At 48.9% G+C, this 18,363-nt stretch overlaps 2 protein-coding genes across 4 annotated transcripts; one reads left to right on the top strand and one right to left on the bottom strand.

The window, feature by feature from the left end:
- The first annotated feature begins 1,169 nt into the window (after positions 1–1,169).
- Positions 1,170–5,993, top strand: SLC16A8 (solute carrier family 16 member 8). The gene is made up of 4 exons (XM_066550297.1): positions 1,170–1,398; positions 1,889–2,032; positions 2,571–3,434; positions 5,602–5,993. Exons 1-4 carry the CDS (start codon positions 1,170–1,172, stop codon positions 5,991–5,993), a joined length of 1,629 nt encoding a protein of 542 aa, XP_066406394.1.
- Positions 5,994–8,546: 2,553 nt separating this feature from the next.
- PICK1 (protein interacting with PRKCA 1) lies at positions 8,547–18,189 on the bottom strand. Of its 3 annotated transcripts, none has more exons than XM_066549863.1 (13): positions 18,131–18,189; positions 17,201–17,292; positions 16,507–16,618; positions 15,906–16,034; positions 15,713–15,779; positions 14,359–14,448; positions 13,873–13,926; positions 13,711–13,773; positions 13,201–13,334; positions 12,355–12,447; positions 11,464–11,514; positions 10,085–10,229; positions 8,547–9,833 (listed from the first exon to the last, which is right to left on the bottom strand). In XM_066549863.1, exons 2-13 carry the CDS (start codon positions 17,239–17,241, stop codon positions 9,592–9,594), a joined length of 1,221 nt encoding a protein of 406 aa, XP_066405960.1. In that variant the 5' UTR covers positions 17,242–17,292; positions 18,131–18,189; the 3' UTR covers positions 8,547–9,591. The 3 variants fall into 3 exon arrangements, with proteins under 3 accessions (XP_066405960.1, XP_066405959.1, XP_066405961.1); XM_066549862.1 differs by lacking the exon at positions 18,131–18,189 and adding an exon at positions 17,769–17,986; XM_066549864.1 differs by lacking the exon at positions 18,131–18,189 and adding an exon at positions 17,528–17,629.
- Between the last annotated feature and the right edge of the window lie 174 nt (positions 18,190–18,363).

The raw sequence follows: 18,363 nt of genomic DNA, 5'->3' as shown, positions 1-18,363 counted from the left end.
TTTCCCACAATTGCTGGTGCCAAGGGATGAGGACGCTGATGCCATCTTGCAGCCCTTCAGCCAGGAGAGCTGGGCAGGAGAGAGGACCCTTGCCAGGAGTGTGCTGCCACCAGACAGTGATAGGAGACAAACCAGACCAAAAAAGCCCAGCTCAGGCATGCAGAATGCCTGTCTAATCTACTTGGGAGCATCTGTAGCATAAGTCCAGTGATGGCTTTGCATGCAGGTGTGGAAATAATCCTGGCTGACAAAGAAACTGTGGCCAATGGTGCTGGAAGGGGCAGAAACCTGGTACCTAAGGGAGAAAAGAAAAACATACCCACAGCAGTCAGCTGGAGCAAAATTCCTGGGCAGCTTAAGAGCCCTGAGAACAACTCACAAGACATCCCCTTTAATTCCCTCCTTCTCCCCACTTAGGCTTTGTTCCGGCCCTTCTGTGTACATACAGAGCCCTAATCTCTCTGGCATGCAAATAACCACCGGGTTTTTGTGCTCTCCCCCTTCACCTATTTCGGAAATCTGGCCCCTGAGGGTGGGGAGGGGAGGGAGAAGGAGAGTGCCATGCACTGGGGCCTTCCAGAGAGAAGAACAGAGGGCTTAATGGATCTCCTTGCTTCACTGCTGGAGGTTTCTGTGGCAGGGCAGGTCCTGGAGGACTCCCCACTGGAGCAGACCAGCATGGGAGAGGCTCAAAGGCAGATTTTAGGAAGCAAAAAGGGTTCACATTGCTGGTCTTTGTCTCGCCCCATCTGTAGGCAAGGCTGGATATGAAGCAAGGGGGGTGCTGCAGATCCTGATGCTGCATCAGATGGATGCTGCAGCACTCCAGGCTCAGCTGGGAGCTGTGACAATGCTTGTATATGTTTGGCCAGGGGTTATGGAGCTCTGGGCTGCCCCAGTCTCAGGGGGAGCTTCCCACCTCTGCCCAGCTGAGGCATGACCTCACACCCCAAAGCAATGTCACCTCACCTGGCAGGATCAGGGTACAAAGAGCAGATGTGGCCCCTGATGAGCCTCTCAGAGCCTGGAGATGGTGGGCATGGAGAGAAATCTTGTAGTAAATGTTTGCTCCTCTGCTCTGCTCTTCTCTTCTTGCAGTGCCAGCAGACTTTCTCTCTCTGTGTTGCGCTACTTCCTCCCAGCCTGCCTTTCCATTCCTAGGTTAGAAGATGGGGAGACCTGACCCAGAAGAAGGGCAGCTCCCGGCTCCTGTGAAGCCCCCGGATGGTGGCTGGGGCTGGATCGTGCTCCTTGGCTGCTTTGTGATCACTGGCTTCTCCTATGCCTTCCCCAAAGCCGTCAGTGTCTACTTCAAGGAGCTCATGAAAGATTTCCACGTGGGCTACAGTGACACAGCCTGGATCTCTTCCATCATGCTGGCCATGCTCTATGGGACAGGTGATGCTTGGACACACTTCCCCCTCCTCAGCTCACACCTCTCCCACTCTGCCATGGGCCCAGACCATGTCCCCATGGACTCTCTCATGCTCGCTGGCCTGGTCATGAACCACGATGCAGAATACAATTGTCCTCCCACTTCTCTTCTGGAAGTGTGCTGCATCTCATATCCCTGTTTCCTCTGCCCCAGGAGACCTCAGGGGTCACCACACCTACATCCCAGACAACTGATACAGGGTTTGCTCCCACTGCTGAAGTGCTGTTCCTATCACACCAAGCGCCAGGGAAAAGGCAGGGCAGAACAGAAGCCTCCACACCACCAGCCCCTCTCCCTTGGCCAGGCCCAACAGATGTGTACCTAAGCAGCCAAGTAGTGAGCTCCATCATTACAGCTTCATCCTCCCTGAGAGCCCTGCTTGGGCTGCCTGCCCCTTCCCAGCTGTCCTGTCCCCTCCTGGTCACCTCCTCTGTCTCCTCTGCTTCCTCCTAGGACCAGTATGCAGCATCATGGTGAACCAGTTTGGCTGCCGGCCCGTGATGCTCATTGGCGGGCTGCTAGCTTCTGCTGGGATGATCCTGGCATCTTTCACCACCAACATCATCGAGCTTTATCTGACAGCTGGTGTGCTGACAGGTAAGAGCCCTGAGATTTGGAGGGCAACACAGGCTTACCTGGGGAGAGCCAAAACCATGTCGTATTTCCCTTTAGCACTGCCATGTCTAGTATCAGGTCTCCCCAGCCTATTTGCACATGCTATGGGAAGCACCTAGTCCTGAATGTTGCACCTGTGAGGGATGCATCTGCTGGATCTAAACAGCAGGGGCCTGTGGCTGAGAGACAGAAGAAACCTAGGTGGTGCTCAGTGATCACAGTGACTGTGGTAGGCAGCATCAGTACAGAGTGGCAGGGGAAAGAGGCAGAATTCCTGTGTAAGGCTCAGGTCCTGCCTAAGTGTGAGCACAATTACCTGATTCAAACCCACTTGAGATGGACAGGCTGGTTTAGCCCATCCCCTGCAGGGGCTATCCACCAACATGAAGACACAGAGGCTTGTGAGGAGTACATTCATCCCATCATGGGACTTCTGGACTAGGATAGTCTAAGGGGAGTTTTCAGCTTGTTGCAAAACACATCTCATGTTTTTGCACTTCTGGCTCTCACTTCCATGTAGGGCTGGGTATGGCACTGAACTTCCAGCCCTCACTGATCATGCTGGGCACCTACTTTGACAAGCGCCGGCCTCTGGCCAATGGACTGGCTGCTGCTGGGAGCCCTGTCTTCCTCTCCTCCCTCTCTCCTCTGGGGCAAGTGCTGCTGGAGAAGTTTGGCTGGCGAGGAGGGTTCCTTATCATGGGGGGCCTTCTGCTTAACTGCTGCACTTGTGGAGCAGTCATGAGACCCCTGGATATGGGCATGAAGAGGAAGATGGGGAAGGCTCAGGACAAATATGAAGCCAAGGAGATGCTGCCCATAGGAGGGAAGTCAGAGGAGGGAATCAGCACCACTGATGGAACCAAGAAAGGCAAGAAAGCCAAGAAGAAGCCCAAGAAAGGAAAGAAGCTTCTGGATTTTAGTATCTTCTCCAACCGAGGGTTTATCATTTACACGATTTCAAAGTTCATCCTGGTCCTGGGTCTCTTTGTGCCCCCCATACTGCTGGTCAACTATGCCAAGGACACAGGCGTCCCGGACACCGAGGCCGCGTTCTTGCTCTCCATCATCGGCTTCATAGATATCTTTGCCCGCCCAGCCTGTGGCATGGTGGCAGGGCTGAAGTGGGTCCGCCCTCACGTGGCCTATCTGTTCAGCTTCTCCATGCTCTTCAACGGCTTGACAGACATCTGCAGTGCCAGGGCCAGCAACTACACAGGGCTGGTCATCTTCTGCGTCTTCTTTGGCATCTCCTACGGCATGGTGGGGGCACTGCAGTTCGAGGTGCTGATGGCCATCGTCGGCTCCCAGAAGTTCTCCAGCGCCATCGGGCTGGTCCTGCTCATCGAGGCTTTTGCCGTGCTCATCGGCCCACCCTCTGCAGGTAGGTGTCTTGCTGCAGGTGCCTCTTTTGGCTGCCACTGCTCCACTGAATTGCAGGTACTGGGCACGGACACCCCACTTGAAGAAAGACCCTATTTCTCAACTTTAAGTTTGCTCTAGAAGCTGAGAGCTGATCTCAGCCTTCACTACGAATGTTGCATAGAATCATGTTAAGGATAGGGTCAGGCACATGCTGCAGACAAACCTTTGAGAGTCTTCATTAGGACAAAGCAAGTGTCTCTCAAATGCTCCTTGGTGTCCATGGCCTTTTGATTGGCACTGTGAAAAGTGACCTCAATTTGTTCGGATCCCAATTCCAAGGCACAGGTGTTTTGCTGTCAGTCAAGTCAAAACAGTTTGCACAGTCCCCTGAGGCATTTGCTGGTAATTTTTCTAAGAGGATTAAGACACTCACAGCTTTTCAGCCAGTCTAGTCTAGGTCACAGCCCCTGGTAAGGTCCAGGCCCCACAAACAGCCCATAAAAACAGGCTGTTGAATGGAGGTTGGTGTAGATTAATGTTAAGTGTCTGATCACATGTGAGAAAGCCAAATCATGCCCAAGGCTCATTTCCAAACAAAGTGCAGTTTCCTGATTTGCAAGGAAGAGTCAGGGACAAGACTATGGAAAATCCCCAGGCAGGAACCACTCTGTTGTTTCTTGCACTCCCTTCCTTCAGCTGTAACACACAGGCTAAAGCCCATCATTGAAGACCTTTGTGTGAATAGTCTCTTCCTCAACACAAACCACTGGTTATGAGTAAAACCTGCCCTCAGCAACTCCAACCAGTTCTCAAGTAAAATTTGGCAGCCAAGAGAGGACCCTCTTATATGCTAACAATAATTCATGTTTCACTTTATAAGCTGTGGGGCAGTTGGCAGTCCCAAGCCAGGGAGGGTCAAGAAATATGTGTTTTGGAGGCAGCTGCAGAGAGATCATTGGGGAAGAGAAGGATTTAACAGCACCTTGCCCCAAGGAGCAAGGCCCACCAGTAGGGTGCTAACACGGGAATCCCTCAGCCCTCCTGCCTCAGCTCAGCTATGCCTTGGTGCTGTGAGCACGTACAGTGGCACGCAGACAGTGCAGGGTCACTGAAGAACCGTGCTGGGGGCAGCCAGGTCGTGTTGGGGGCTGTAGGACCCCCCTGGCACAGGAAGCCCGAGCGCTCTGACAATCCTGATGGCTCGGACTCGGGGAGAACAGCGCTCAGCTGGGAGAAGGGGGGTGAACAAAGTGGCTTTGTTTGGTGTAATCCTCCTGAGCTGCTTCCCGCTCTGTGGGGCCGAGGGCGTTTGGCACAGGATAAGCTGCACTCACACACGCACACGCACGCGCGCTGGGGCTCCTTGCTCGCCATCCGGCTTGGCTGAACAGGGCCACATTCACCTGCCCAGGAATGCACCACGTGCCTCCCATGACTGCTCCGGGAGGCACCTCAGCGTGTCCTGGGGCTGGTTTCTGTAGCACAGCAGCGACTGGGGTCACATGTGCATTCGGAAGCAGGCGAGACCGGGATGGAGAGCACAGTTCCACGGCTGCATCCTGACAGCAGCAAGGCAGCTGTTTGTGTTCCCCAAGGACTGGGACCTCTTCCTCCATTGCTAGCCCCAGTGGATACAGAAAATATATTGAGAATATCTCTGGCACAGAAATCATCAGGTGTGGGCCAACCAGAGGGATTTGTCTGCCAAAGAGAAATTTGTTCTTCCCTTCAGAATGTTTTCCTGACATAATAGCTTAAGAAATAGCAATGAGAAAAAATTTGTTCTTCCCTACAGAATGTTTTCCTGACATAATAGCTTAAGAAATAGCAATGCCTCTCAAACTTTCTTTTCTGAGACTGGCCAATCCAAATCATGAGAGGCTTTTCCCACTTTGGCAAGTAGAAAAGATGGCCCACCATGAAAGACTCACAATTTTTTAAGCTTGTCCAAACAAGGGAAAACACCAACCATGCACTGTTACCGTACTTTCCCTGGAAGTACAGTGTGGCTGTTTCCCAGGGTGATTTTTAGATATTCAGGCTTCTTGCTGCTCCCTTGAGGAATGGGTCCTCAGCCACATGCAGATGCTGCCCCCCTGCACTGGGCTGTCCATGCAGGAGTGCGTAGGCTGAATTTAACCATCTCATATCTTCTCCAACCATCTCACGTCTTCTCCAACCATCAGGCCGCCTGGTCGATGCTCTCAAGAACTATGAGGTGATCTTCTACCTGGCGGGCTCAGAGGTCGTGCTCTCCGCCCTCTTCCTGGGTGTGGCCAGCTACTGCTGCCTGAACCGAGGGAAGAAGGAGCCTCCCCCCGAGAACAACCCCACTGCGGGAGCGGGGAGCGACACCGAGGAAGCGGAGTCCGACGTGCAGGAAGCCGAGGAGCACAGCAGCGACAACCACCAGCCGGCCCACAGCACCGACAGCGCCGTGGTGGTGGCCAGCGAGGAGGCCAACCATGTGGCAGAGGAGCAGCGAGGGGAGGGAGGCGGCTGTCCCGCAGGGGACGGGGAGGTGCTGGCACGGGACGGCTGCAACGCTGACCAGATGGTGGAGAGGGACAGTTTCTAGCCAGGGCAGAGAACAGGGATGTATAAAACTGGCCTTGTGTGCAAGCACCTCAGCATGGGAGGGTAGGTGGGATGCGGGGAGCAGAAAGCTGGGACAAAGGCAGATGTAAGAAATAAGAGGGAGAGGTACAAGAATAGCAGGTCCCTATGTACATATGTCCACAACCTACCCAGTGATACGTCTGCTTGCATCCTGCACCCATGCTGGTACAACACAGGCTCAGAGCAGCCCAAACACCAAAAAGAAAAAATAATAATCTTCTTTCCTCACTTTCAAACCAGCCCCGGAGAAAGTCTTCTGAAGAGGCTGCCAAGGACTCTCCTTTTCCTTCTGCATTGTCACGACACCGAACATAAACAATTAGAGACTCTTTGTAATCAGATCTGGTATGCTCTGTTCTGGTGTCAGTGTTTCCTTCACCCCACTTCCCTGTCTGGACAGTGTCAGTCTCACTGGCAGCACGTTTAGGAGGTCCAGGGGCACCAGCGTGGGGGTAGACACCAGGCTCTCTGCAACACCTCCCTCAGGCACTGCCGAACCAGGAGACCACCAGCTCCAAGCACCTCTGCCTGGCACATCTTTTGTGGACGGTAAAGCTGGGGCAGCGACACCTGATGCTGCTTCCCCAAGTAGGGAAGCGCTGCCTCAGAGGCTGCTGCTGAGGTACAAGAAGAAGACACCTAAGAAAGGCTAATGCCATTAGGTGTGCAGCTGCAGCACGGAGCCCCGCTGACAGGAATAGCACCAAGCCAGCTTTATCTAGGCTCAAGTGAGCCCCGTTGACATGTGAAGGGAACAACTTGGCCCCTGTGGGGGCGGGGGTTTCAAGGCAGGTAAATAACCGTGTCCCAAGCGATTATCCACTGAGCAGGAATGGCACCAGACGTGCCTGTGTTTTCCTCTTAAATAGAGAAAACCTCCTTACATAAAGGAATCAAAGGTAAGGCAGAAGGACAAGCCCCAGTCCCCGAGTGCTGCTAACGAGGGTGTTGGAGCACGTGGTAAAGCAGGCATGACCCCCTCACCCCCTGCTGCAGTAGTGGATTTCTAGATTCAGAGAGGACAACCTTCCCTGGCATGCTTAAAGCACTTCTAATCTGCTTTAGGACTGGATCTTTTATAAACACCCCTGGCCAAAGCTCTTTCTTCCGGTTTCCTGAACTGCTTCACCTCAGAGACCCTGGGGGAACCTGTGACTATAACAGGGGATCAAAAACTAAGCAGAGGGCTACAGGGAAGGCAGCTTGTTGGGCCACGAAAAGTTATGTTTCATTCCAGACCAGACTGACTACAAATTAACGGGTAGTTGGCAGGATCCATAAAGCCATTTAAACAAGGCAGGGGAGTGGGGACATAAAGGAAAGGGTTTCATTCTAGGTGCTCCCAAACAAAAAACAGCAGCAAATGATGAGCAAAATAAAGCTGTTGAAGAATATCAGTTTAAGAAGACAGAAGAACTGGAGATTGGAGGAGAGAAGGTAAACCCCACGAGGCTGTACTCTGTCCCACCATAGCTAACACCACTGTTAGATCTCATACTGAGCTATTCACAGTGGTGACTTTGGGCTTTTTCCTACTCAAACTCACTTAGAAATATCCCAAACAAGACTAAACCCCATACCAAACCCCAGATGCAAAGCTCTGGGAGAATAAGAGCAGCAGCAAGGGTGCTGGGGCCCTGCAGGCATTCACCCAGTGCTCTCAAAGCTTGTTTTCCCTTTCCAACAAGGAAAGATCGCTGTTTCTGCTCAACCAAGCTGCTCTGCAGTTCTTTCCCCAGTAACCCCAGGCTGGGTTTCCCTTATTCACTAGTATGCCCTCCAAGGAGCTCACAGCTTCCCAGAGGTCCAAGGTCCACAGCATGAAAACAACTGCTCTTGTCAGCCAGGCCAGTCACTAGAACAAGGTCCCCTCTGTTTCCTTGTCACAAGCCAACATTTCCCACTAAGCCTCCCACTCTTAAATTATTTTCACAAAAGCAAATAAAAGCCCTCAGGGTACGAGGTCTCACTACAGACAGTGCTGCAAGATTCCCAGACCTCTTCCTAAAAAACCCAGCTATGCTGCTTTACACTTGGTTTCAATGGCTTTTAGGCAGACTCCCCTGAAGCATTTTCAGTTCCCCCCCAACTGCTTCGTGTTTTGGCCCAACAAACAACTCTGAAAGAGGATCAGGGACTTAAGCATCAGCTGAAGCTTGTGATGCAACAGCTGAGCTGTGTGGAGAAGCTGGCCTGGAGAGGGACAGGGATGCCACCTTGGCGGGACTAAGGCACCTGGGGGCCTTTAGAAGGCTGGTGCTCCCCTGGGAAGCTAAAATGCAGAGCAGCTGGTGTTCCTGGAGGACTGGCCTTGCTACAGCATTTAGAACTCTCTTCCTCTGGAAATCTGCACTGCACTGACCACCACAGGTTGCTATAGAGATTATGCACCAGTACAAGACAAAAATGGCTAGTACGTGACACCCATCTTCCCAAGATTATACCTTAAAATTAAAACCAATGGAAGATAAGCAAAAAAAACCCTTCATAGAAAGGCATGAAGGACATGAAATTAAATGTCACATATTTCTTTATTACAGACAATAGTCACTACACCAGTCTGTTTAAATTCTCCAGAGCAGCTTGACCATGGATGGTTTTTTTCCAGCCACCCACAGAGATGTAGAAGCTGCAAAAACAATCAAAGAGAAACACAAATCTAAAAAAAAGAAAAATCTTGATCATAAATTAATGCACTTAAATAACTTCTCCCATGACTACTAGAATGTAACAACAGAGAAGTCAAAACCCCTGGCCCAAGAACACCACCACTCCTGGCAGTTGTGCAGCCCATTAACAGATGAAGTGCCATCTGCATCTGGGATTGGCCCACAAGGATGGAGGGAGGGGAAGAGAAAAGGAAGGAGGAAAGAAGCACTCTCACCTCAGCTTTCCTTCCCCCCCTTCCCTTGTGCTAGGGAATGGGAGGATAGCTACTGCTGCTGGCTGGCCCAGAGGCAGCACAAAATAGCTGTGCAGAGAGGAGAGCACACTAGTCATTCTTTATACTAAAAAAACCCAAAGCCTCTTCCTGTCTCCACAAGGGCTTGTGTCTCCTTTCTATTTTAAAGATAGGGTATTTCCATCACAGTCCTAAGGTGGATCCTCAGAAGGAGCTTGAAGACAGCAAGCAGTGATGCCAACACTTCCCCATAGCACAAGGGGAGGATGGAAGGGGGCTGCCCTCACCATCTGTAATCACCTCCAAACCCTTAACTGGCTTCCATGTGCCAGAGAGGAGTGGTGCTGCCCCCGTGCTCAGCAGAGTCCTGCCTGCACAGGGGCACATGGGGGTGTAGGAGTGGCTTTTCCTCCCCACACTGCAGTACCCAGGTTGGGTACCAGAAGTCTCCAGGGGCAAAAAGAATTATCCAGGCAAACAGGCAAAAGAAAAGAGACGAAAGCAGAGGCTGGTCCCAATCCAACCAGCTACCCCACCCAGAGCAGAGAAGGAATCCCAGGCTGGACACACAGAGAAATGGTGGAGGATGAATGGCCACGTGAAATACATGTTTTCATAAGTCTGCAGAGTCCTCCCTCTGGCCATGCTGACACACTCAGGCATCATCAATGAGCTTCTCTCCATTTGCATCCTCCCTCCCGCTACCCTCTCTCTCGCTTTCGCCTTCTTCCTCCGCCCCATCTGTGTAGGTATCCTTCTGCCCATAGCTGAGAGTGGTGCGGGCGAGGTCCACCTCGATAGGAAAGACATCTGCGTCCCGGAGCACGGCGTAGCAGTCGTCGTAGTACTTGGACATCGTGGAGACAAAACGCTGGAGCTGGAACACAATGTCCTGCACTGCAGTGGAGACATGTTGGGGGGAAAAAGTGTAAAAATTTCCTTTCCGAACAGTGTGAAGGCTGTGATCAAGCTTCCCTTACCAGTCTTAGATACCATCACCTACACATTTTGCCCCTCAGAGCTGATGTCTCGGGTACAGCCACAAAGGAGCTCTTCAGCAAAGAAGAACTGAGCTGTCTTCTGAGCTGAGACAGAGGAGGAACAGAGAGGCCAAAGTCATGTCTGCTGAACTCAGCAGTGGCACTCACCATGTTTCTGGTCCAGGAGCTCTATTTTCTCCAGCACGTCCTTCCTCATCTTGGCAAAGCGCGTGCGAGCCTCCTGACGGCAGCGCAGGATGAGGCGGTACTCGTAGTTCCCAGTGCTGACCCGGTAGAGAGGCTCACCCAGAGCCTGCCAAAAACACAGCACCATGCTAGAGACTCCCACAGCAGTGCTTGCACACAGTCTGCCTACCAGAGTGGACTCACAATGGCCTTGGGTTATTACGGACCTCTCAGGCACATGGGAACTGCTGTCAGGAAGCAGGAGGAACACTGAGCCGTGTCAAAAACTGGCAGTCAGTGGGGCCACTTTGAAGGCCAAACACACCAACCATGGTAAAGCATCACTACTAAGCAAATACAAAAGGACAGGCACCTTTCAGCCCAGCAGGGAGAGGTGACATGGCTTCTTACCTGGACTAGCAAGACAGGCATTAAGAACAAGTTTATATCAAGCACACAAAAATTCTGCCCTCCTCTGTAAGGTTTTCCCTGTATGGATTGCATAATGAATTACATATCTACAAAGGGAACCCTCTGGTATCTACAACCATCCAGACAAAATACTGGAAACCAACAGGGAGGGACCTATACATTGTCCTGCAAAAGTCTGGAAAGGGGTTAGCTCTGTCAGCAATGAAGCATCCTTCCCTTGCACCTGTGAACACAACATACAGAAAAATCTGTGCTACAGACTACGGCTCCCTAACACACCCTGCGTGTGCCAAACCCAAAGGTGCTGCTCTGCTGGGCAAGACTGGGATTCTTTCCTTCCCATTTAGAAGGAAATGTATAATGAAAGATTGTGTTAGGAGTTTGATTCCTGCTTGGCACTTGGGAATTAGACATTCCAAGAAATCAAATGTCTGCTCTGAGGTTGATACCGAGGATAAAAAAAGATGTTACTCTTATGCAGGGAAACTGGAATTTATGGGATACCTTTAGCTATTTTAAACAGAGCTGTTAAGGATTAAAGTCCTAAAACTCTAAACTATAAACCCCCTATTGTTAACAGATATCCTTTAATCAATTTCCTTCACTTATAAATGCAGCTTCACATGCATTTTGCTACAGAGAAGCTAAATCTCCATTTCTAAGAAACAAGTCTTAATGATAAGCTGTACACTACACACAAATGGAATCTGTGAAGATAACACCTTAATCCTCCTTACATAACCTAACAGTACTTAAACACTGAGAAAGGCAACCACTGAGCAAACAAGCTGCAGTGCTCCCCAGGTAGCTTTTAAGGATCCCCTATTTCTAATACATTAAGAATAAATGTATGTAATTCCTTAGGATGCATTCACTTGTTTGGGTGCTGACAGGCACAGGAATGCTTTTGCAATTGTACTGATACTCACAATGCAGCTGTACTCTTCATCATCCATCTCTTTGACTTTCAGGCAGTAAGACTTTGCAGAATTAAAGATAAAAAAAAAAAAAAAAGCAAAACAAGAAGGAACTATTAAAAATTAGAAACAACTTTATCATCACCCATACCCATGAGGTTGCACCATTCCAAGCCTTTCTTCAGTGGACAGACTCTGAAGAAAGCACAGTGGGAAAAAATCCTGTGTTCATCTACTCTTTGGGAAAAGACAGTACAAGAGAAGTATGAGATGGGAATAAATAAGAAGGAAAACAAAAATATTAATTGGAGGGAGGATTGATGTAGGAAGAGATTCTACCATATTCCCTTGCCTTAGGGCTGCAGCTCCAAGTACTACTCTCAACAGGCAAAAGGAAATAGATTCCTACAATTAGAGAACAGGAGAACTGAGCAATCTTACCCTTTTTGGGTAGAAAATGAAGGCTGAATGGAATGAAGGAGGTAAAAAAGGCAAGATCTAAATTAGAGCAAATATGACTTGACAGTTGTTTACTTTGGCTAAAGAAAGAGTGTCCAAAATTACCTGAAAAATATGTAAGGGGGAGCTCTTTAGAGGAGTTCAAGAGTCTAAGTTGCAGAGAAACTCTTTAGAAATAAATCAGGAAATAATTCTGATCATGTAGGAAATAAGTCATATGGGTACTGTAAGATCCTTCTTACCAGTGAGAAGTGTTAAGTTAAAAGCAAGTATCTGAATCTGAGTAATCTGTCAGTAAACAAAGAACTAGAAAAAAACCGGCATTCTCTCATGGATTATGCAAGGATGGATATGTGATCATAGAGGCTAGATGTGACTTTCAGGATGATTCTAGGAAACTTAATTTTGACCAACACTTAGGAAAAAAAAAAAAAAGCAGCTCACCAAATATTCAAACTTGACATCCAGGTATTTTTTGATAGTCAGCCTTGTGTCAGGAATGGCTTTATTCAGATAGGTATTCAAGTCAGTGAGCATCTGCAACAGAAACACCCTCTTGCTGAATTAAGACTAAAAAACATGACTACAATTCAAGTGCAACCTTTTCCACAGCACAGGCCATGAGGATGCCTCAAAACTCTTCTTTGAACTCCAGCACATTTGAAAGAAAATGTTTTACCATGGCTCAGAATGGTTAGAGCTTCCTCTACTGTCACTAGCAAGTGGTTCCAGTGCTAGAAATGCTTGCCTCGCTTATAGCATGGATTCATCTGCTTTTGACTCATTTTATTTTCAGCTGGTTCTGGAAACAGCTCTCCCTGTTTCAAAGTTTTATGGCCCAGCACTGAAAGTGGTGCCCAAATCAACACTTAAATTCTCTCTAAATTGCTAAACTAAGTGCAGAGATCCCCTGGAGACTCTCACTCTTATATAATGACTGAAATTCTTACATTGTTCCTGGGTTGCTTGTCTGAACTCTTTTAGTGACACAATGCAGTTATGGGTACCAATATCAGGTACTACACTGGTCAGTGAGACAACTCCTTCATTCCCAAAAGAGAAGGAGAGGAATATACCCATATGCAGAAATCACAGGGACAAGGTTGATATATTCATTATGTTACCTCTCAGGTTCTTTTCATTATGAAGAGAATTCCCTGAAGGAAAGCAGACAAGGATCCTTCTTCCCTTAATATATGAACTTTTAAGACCACACCTTTAAAGACAGTTTCTGCCTTTCTAGATTCCCCTCTCCTCCAAACCCTTTACTCCTATGGTTAAATTTGTTACCGGCTTAATTGTTTTCAGAAGGTGAATCCCAAACTTCTCAATGTTGCGATGGGCATCAGCAAATTTCACAAAGGCTTCACTGGCAGCTGGTTGTGGTTCCCGTACACCAATGACAGAGAAAACATCTCCAAATGCTGCATGAGCAGAATAAATACAGACAGATGAATAAAGAGGTGAACCCTGAAAAAAATCTTGTCTCCAGTATTAGAAGTCTCTCCCATAACCTTACAATTAGCTGGGGGATGATGTTACATGTAGGAAATAGTAAAGGTAAGCTACATATTTCCTGAAGACCAGAGTTTGGCAGGGCATTTCCCCAATGTCTCATGTGAAGGACAGGGCCTGTGTTAGCACTATGACTGGTAATACAGGAGAGCAGCCCTTCACAGCTCATTTCTGCAACCCTTGTTTTGTTTTTTTTTGAGTGAGAGAATCACATATCTAAGTACTGACAAAAACTCCTGAAACTGGAAGTCAAAGATTTGTGCTCCCTTTGCTAAGATTCTTTACCTCTGTGTGTCTGAGATAGCTCAAAGAAAGCCCTGAGAAGACTCTTGGTGTGCTCTGTCAAGCCTGTGATGGAAGCCAGAAAAAACATTTAAGTCACTTCACTGAAACACAATGAAAGTATCCTTCTCTCCCATCTGCTGTCTGATGGAATACCAAGTTTACCTTTGTATAACTCTGCAGTCCTCTCCAGCTCCTCTAATCTCTTCACTAGTCCATCTAAATAGAAACAAGAATCAGAATAAAGAATTATAACAGTCACATTCAGGACATGTTTAGGACCTGATCTTAAACATGTGGATATGAAATATAGAAACTGGTGGAAAAATACCAGTTTCATATATTTGGTTCAAATTTCCCTCGCCCCTTAATGCCTGTCCTGTTTAAAATGACTGCAAACTTATTTTATAGTGTGGGGTCATCATCTATTGGCATTCACTAAGATGGTCCCTGCTTTAAATTAATCTGACCTGAGATAACATTCAAGTGGCCACAGGGACAGGCTGTATCACTCAGGAAGGGCAGAGACAATCACAACAGCAAGGCAGAGCAGAAGAAAAGAGTGTGGACCATGCAAACAACAATAAAAAGCAAGCAAACACAGGAGAGTAAGCATTCCATTAGGAAAATGTCCTCCTGGACAATACCCACCATTGCAAAGTATGGCTCGGCTTAACCCCAGGGCATCTGCTGTCCCCGAGCTCATGTTCTCCACCAGCCGGTGCTTTACCTTCTTCAATACTAAAGGCCAAAACAAAGTGACAAACCAGCATCAGGGTCACTTCCATGGGCAAGAAAAGCTCACCAGCACATTCCACTGGTTTTCCAGGCACTGGATAAACTGCACTTAACTCAGTATTGAGGCAGCAAGAAGAAAGAATACTGCAAAAACAGGGCACTTTGGTCCAGCCATGCCTAACACGTTTTCTAACTTGCCTATCTGCCCTGATCTCACATCCTAAATACTTCAATCATAAGAGCTCCAGCAATTCTTTTGGAAGATTGTCCCAATCAATCACTCTGCTATAAGCAAAGCACTTATATTTGGAACTAAACTTTGCTTATGCTATCTGCTGTATTACTTCAGCTGAAGTAATGAGGCTGAATGACAATCTGGATTTAATGCTCAGTGCTGTCTCTTTCCTTACTTTTACCTTTTGAATCCTAATTAAACCCTTTTGCCACCTCTTAATGGAATTTCTGCCTTTGGTTGTCATACCCTACAAATTACTAGAGACATCTATGCCCTCCTTGGAACCAGATGACTCAGTCACCTTTATTTACAGGCAGACTTGCCTGCAGATCCCAAGAACTCAGCTGAAGCCACAGTGTTCTGGAAAATACCATATTCTCATCACACTTCTGTTTTCCCAGAAATCCATCTCACTATTCACAATTTTCCAGAATTTCTGTCAATTTATTAGCACCATAATCACCAGGAAAATAAATGAGAGCAAAGAGAATGGATACATTTTGCTGAAAGTGAGAAAGGCAGATCACATAAAGGAGATAGCTGTGTAGGCTTAGTTCAAAACCAGACACTTTGTTTTAGCAATAAAGGCTCTCCTGTCTCTCATAAAATTTATGTTTGTACAAAACTCAGTGTAGATAGGTATTTCATCACTGTTCTCCATGGTTACAAATCCCCACCAATGCCTTTCAATTGACACATTTCTGTGTACATCTCAAAATAGGTCAGCCTAACTTACATGTATTAAAAATAGATTAATTAAATTATTATGCAGTTGAGATTCATCATCTGTACTAAACACAGCACAGAAAAACAAGCCTCCCACAACTACAATTAAGTCTTGATTTAACTTTCAAGCCTATTTCAAAATGTCAGGGAAGGATTTTTTTTAAACCTGTAACTCTCTTTGATAGCATCCATTTGAAAACAACTGAGTTAAGAGCAAGAAAGGAAACAGATTTGGTTTTAGCTGGGACCAATCTTTCACCCTCCTGCATCATTTTAACACTCTAGGGAGAAAGAAACCAGTCTTACCAATATCCAAAGACTTGCCCTGCTTTGGGTCAGCCTGAAGCTTGTTGTAGTGTATTGTCACTTCTCCCTGCAGAGAGAGCAAACCCCAAACTGCTGTGCTGGAAGCAGGCAGCAGCAGCAGCTCCCTTTACCCAAGGACAATAAGCTGCCAACTACAACCCAGAAGCTCCAGTGGCCCCCTCCTACCTCTCACCTTTACCATCTGTATCATCTTGGCCACCTCCACTTTGGTCTTCCCTTTGACGGATTTCCCGTTGACCCCGGTGATTTCATCCCCGGCTGCGACGGTGCCGTCCAAGGCTGCTGGAGTGTTATCGAACACCTAGGGCAGAGACAGGCACCTGCAGTCAGGAGAGGGGCAGGGCAGAGCTGAAGAGCACACACCAAACAGCCGCACTCCTCCTTCTTAATCCACTTCTGCTCTGTCCACGGTGAAGCTGCAGTTTTCCCCCTTTCCAAACCAAGAGGTGGGCTGACCATCTTGTTCTCTCAGGAAGTTCTTGCGCCTAGGATGTGCCTCCTCAAGCACAGGATTTCCTGGTGTTGGGAGTGTCACACTGCTCCCCTGTGAATTCTAACATGCTCTCCAAGGAGAACGATAATTCCAGCAGTCTTAATTTAATTATTCCACACCTACTAGGTGCTAGAGTAAGGAAATCTTTTCACGGGAAAGTGAGATGTCATCTCCCACTTTGAGAAAAACAAACAGCATAGTGCTGTCTTTCCACACTTCCCATCTCTCAGGCCAACTCTGTTTTAAAAAGATGGCTTATTTTTCCTCCCCAGGTGCCCACCTGGACGATGTAGAGGCAGGGGCAGTACTGTGCTCCTCCTCCAATGCTGATCCCAATCAGGTTCTGAGAGTCCTTCTTCAGGGTCACTGTACCAGGTACAGTGGGGATGCCCCTACAAAGAGAAAGGAATAACTGAACGTAGGCAGAGCTGCCTGCATATGAAACAACTCTGGTATCTGAGTCAGTACAAATGGAAAACATCATGGGCACTGCACGTCTGAAGTCATTCCCTCACCTCCTCACCTCTGCCACAAGGTCTATCAGCATGGGCGAGCAGGGAGACCTTCTGTGCCATCTTTTTCTTGGGATTGCATGCAAGGATTAGAGGTGGAAGAGACACCCTCATCTATGGCTAGGCACTGAAGAAACACTATCATGCTTCAGTGTTTCACCTGGACTTAGTGCTGGGGTGAGAGGACAACTTGCACAGCATAAACGTGATGCAAATCAAGTGCTCTATGTTAAATGCATGGCAGTCACTACAGAGCAACACAAATATTCTTCTCTGCTTGTCAGCACAGCGATGCCTCATCCCCACTCTCCAGAGGGAGCAAGAAATCAGCACTGAACAGGAAGGCTGATGCTCAGCACACAGTGTCACACACAGGTAAATTTATCAACTCTCATTAGGTCTTGCTTGCGAGGCCTACTTCTATTTTAAGAAACACCAGGAAAAGACAAATGAAATACTCACAGCTTATCTTCCTCAATATCATAGTCCAAATCTGCAAACATTGTTTTGGTTCAGTGGAGTCCGTTTGTCTGAAGCTGCTTATTCCAAAATCCCTAGGAAGAAAGAACAGAATAAACCAAATAAAAGAATGATTGCAATAGAAAAAAACATAGAACCAGCCTGTCACCCTTATCAATCTCCTTTTTCTTTTTCAGGATGCCACATTGTGGTCTCTGCTCTTATATCAAAAGATGAAATATTAGTCAAGTGTCCCTGGTTCTCTGCTCTGCATGCGAGAGGATGGATCCCTCGAATTTGAATGCTGCATGTTCCAAACCCAACACTGACACACGTGCAGCGTTTCCAAAGCACAGAACAAAACGTGGTCCCTTCCCGCAGCTGCTTCTTTCCACGCTCGACCTTGCACCGCGACTGCTAAAACACTCAGTTTTATCCCCGACATCCATCACACATCTCCGTGCTCTTGACTTCACAGCAAGTCACGTCACTTTCTGACATTCCCCGCCTGCCTCGGCAGGCCGTGCTCAAGCTTCCCACCGAAAGCCTCATTATTTCCCCACGCACAAACCTCGTTTCCATTTAATTTCGGACAGCAATTAGCTGGCACGTTTGGGTTCCGCCCACCCTTCGGCAGCACCCAAGGCACGGCGACGCCGTGAGGGTGGGCGCCTCCACCACACCCGACCCTGAGGGACCCGCGCTTCACCCACAGCTCAGCTGGGCCGGGCAGGGGCAGCGGGCAGCGGGCAGGGGCTGCGGGCAGTGCCGGGCAGGGGCTGCGGGCAGGGCAAGGGTAGCAGGCAGGGGGCGAGCGCAGCCCCCACCCCCGCCTCAGCCCCAGCCCCGGCCCCAGCCCCGGCCCCAGCCTGCCCGGCGGGACCGTCCGGGGGCAGCCGCCGGGGGGCGTCCCTCAGGGGCCCCCAGGCTCACCGGAAGCGGCCGCGCGGCGCCGTCAGCCCCTGCCGGCCACGTCACCGCCCGGAAGCGCCCGCCCGAGCGCCGCCCCCCGCGCGCCCGCCGCGTTGCCATGGGGACCGGGGGAGCGGGGCCTGGTTCGGCCGGGGAAATGGCGGTTCAGGGGTGCCCTGATCGCTCTCTGCAACCCCTGAAAGGAGGCCGTAGCCACGTGGGGGTCGGCCTCTTGTCCCAGGCAACAAGAGCAC

Source organism: Molothrus aeneus, chromosome 5, assembly GCF_037042795.1.
Source record: "Molothrus aeneus isolate 106 chromosome 5, BPBGC_Maene_1.0, whole genome shotgun sequence".
NCBI lineage: Eukaryota > Metazoa > Chordata > Aves > Passeriformes > Icteridae > Molothrus > Molothrus aeneus.
This window is presented reverse-complemented; position numbering and strand designations above follow the sequence as displayed.

What these genes read in the sequence shown, in the direction of transcription:
- SLC16A8 (XM_066550297.1), top strand. Translation starts at nt 1,170, where the DNA reads ATGGGGAGACCTGACCCAGAAGAAGGGCAGCTCCCGGCTCCTGTGAAG. An exon ending in GACAGCTGGTGTGCTGACAG is followed by an intron (nt 2,033 to 2,570) that starts GTAAGAGCCCTG and finishes ACTTCCATGTAG; the next exon opens with GGCTGGGTATGGCACTGAAC. An exon ending in CATCGGCCCACCCTCTGCAG is followed by an intron (nt 3,435 to 5,601) that starts GTAGGTGTCTTG and finishes TCCAACCATCAG; the next exon opens with GCCGCCTGGTCGATGCTCTC.
- PICK1 (XM_066549863.1), bottom strand. Translation starts at nt 17,241, where the DNA reads ATGTTTGCAGATTTGGACTATGATATTGAGGAAGATAAGCT. An exon ending in GGGCAAGTCTTTGGATATTG is followed by an intron (nt 14,449 to 15,712) that starts GTAAGACTGGTT and finishes TTTGGCCTTTAG; the next exon opens with TATTGAAGAAGGTAAAGCAC. An exon ending in CCGAGCCATACTTTGCAATG is followed by an intron (nt 13,927 to 14,358) that starts GTGGGTATTGTC and finishes GTTTCTATTTAG; the next exon opens with ATGGACTAGTGAAGAGATTA.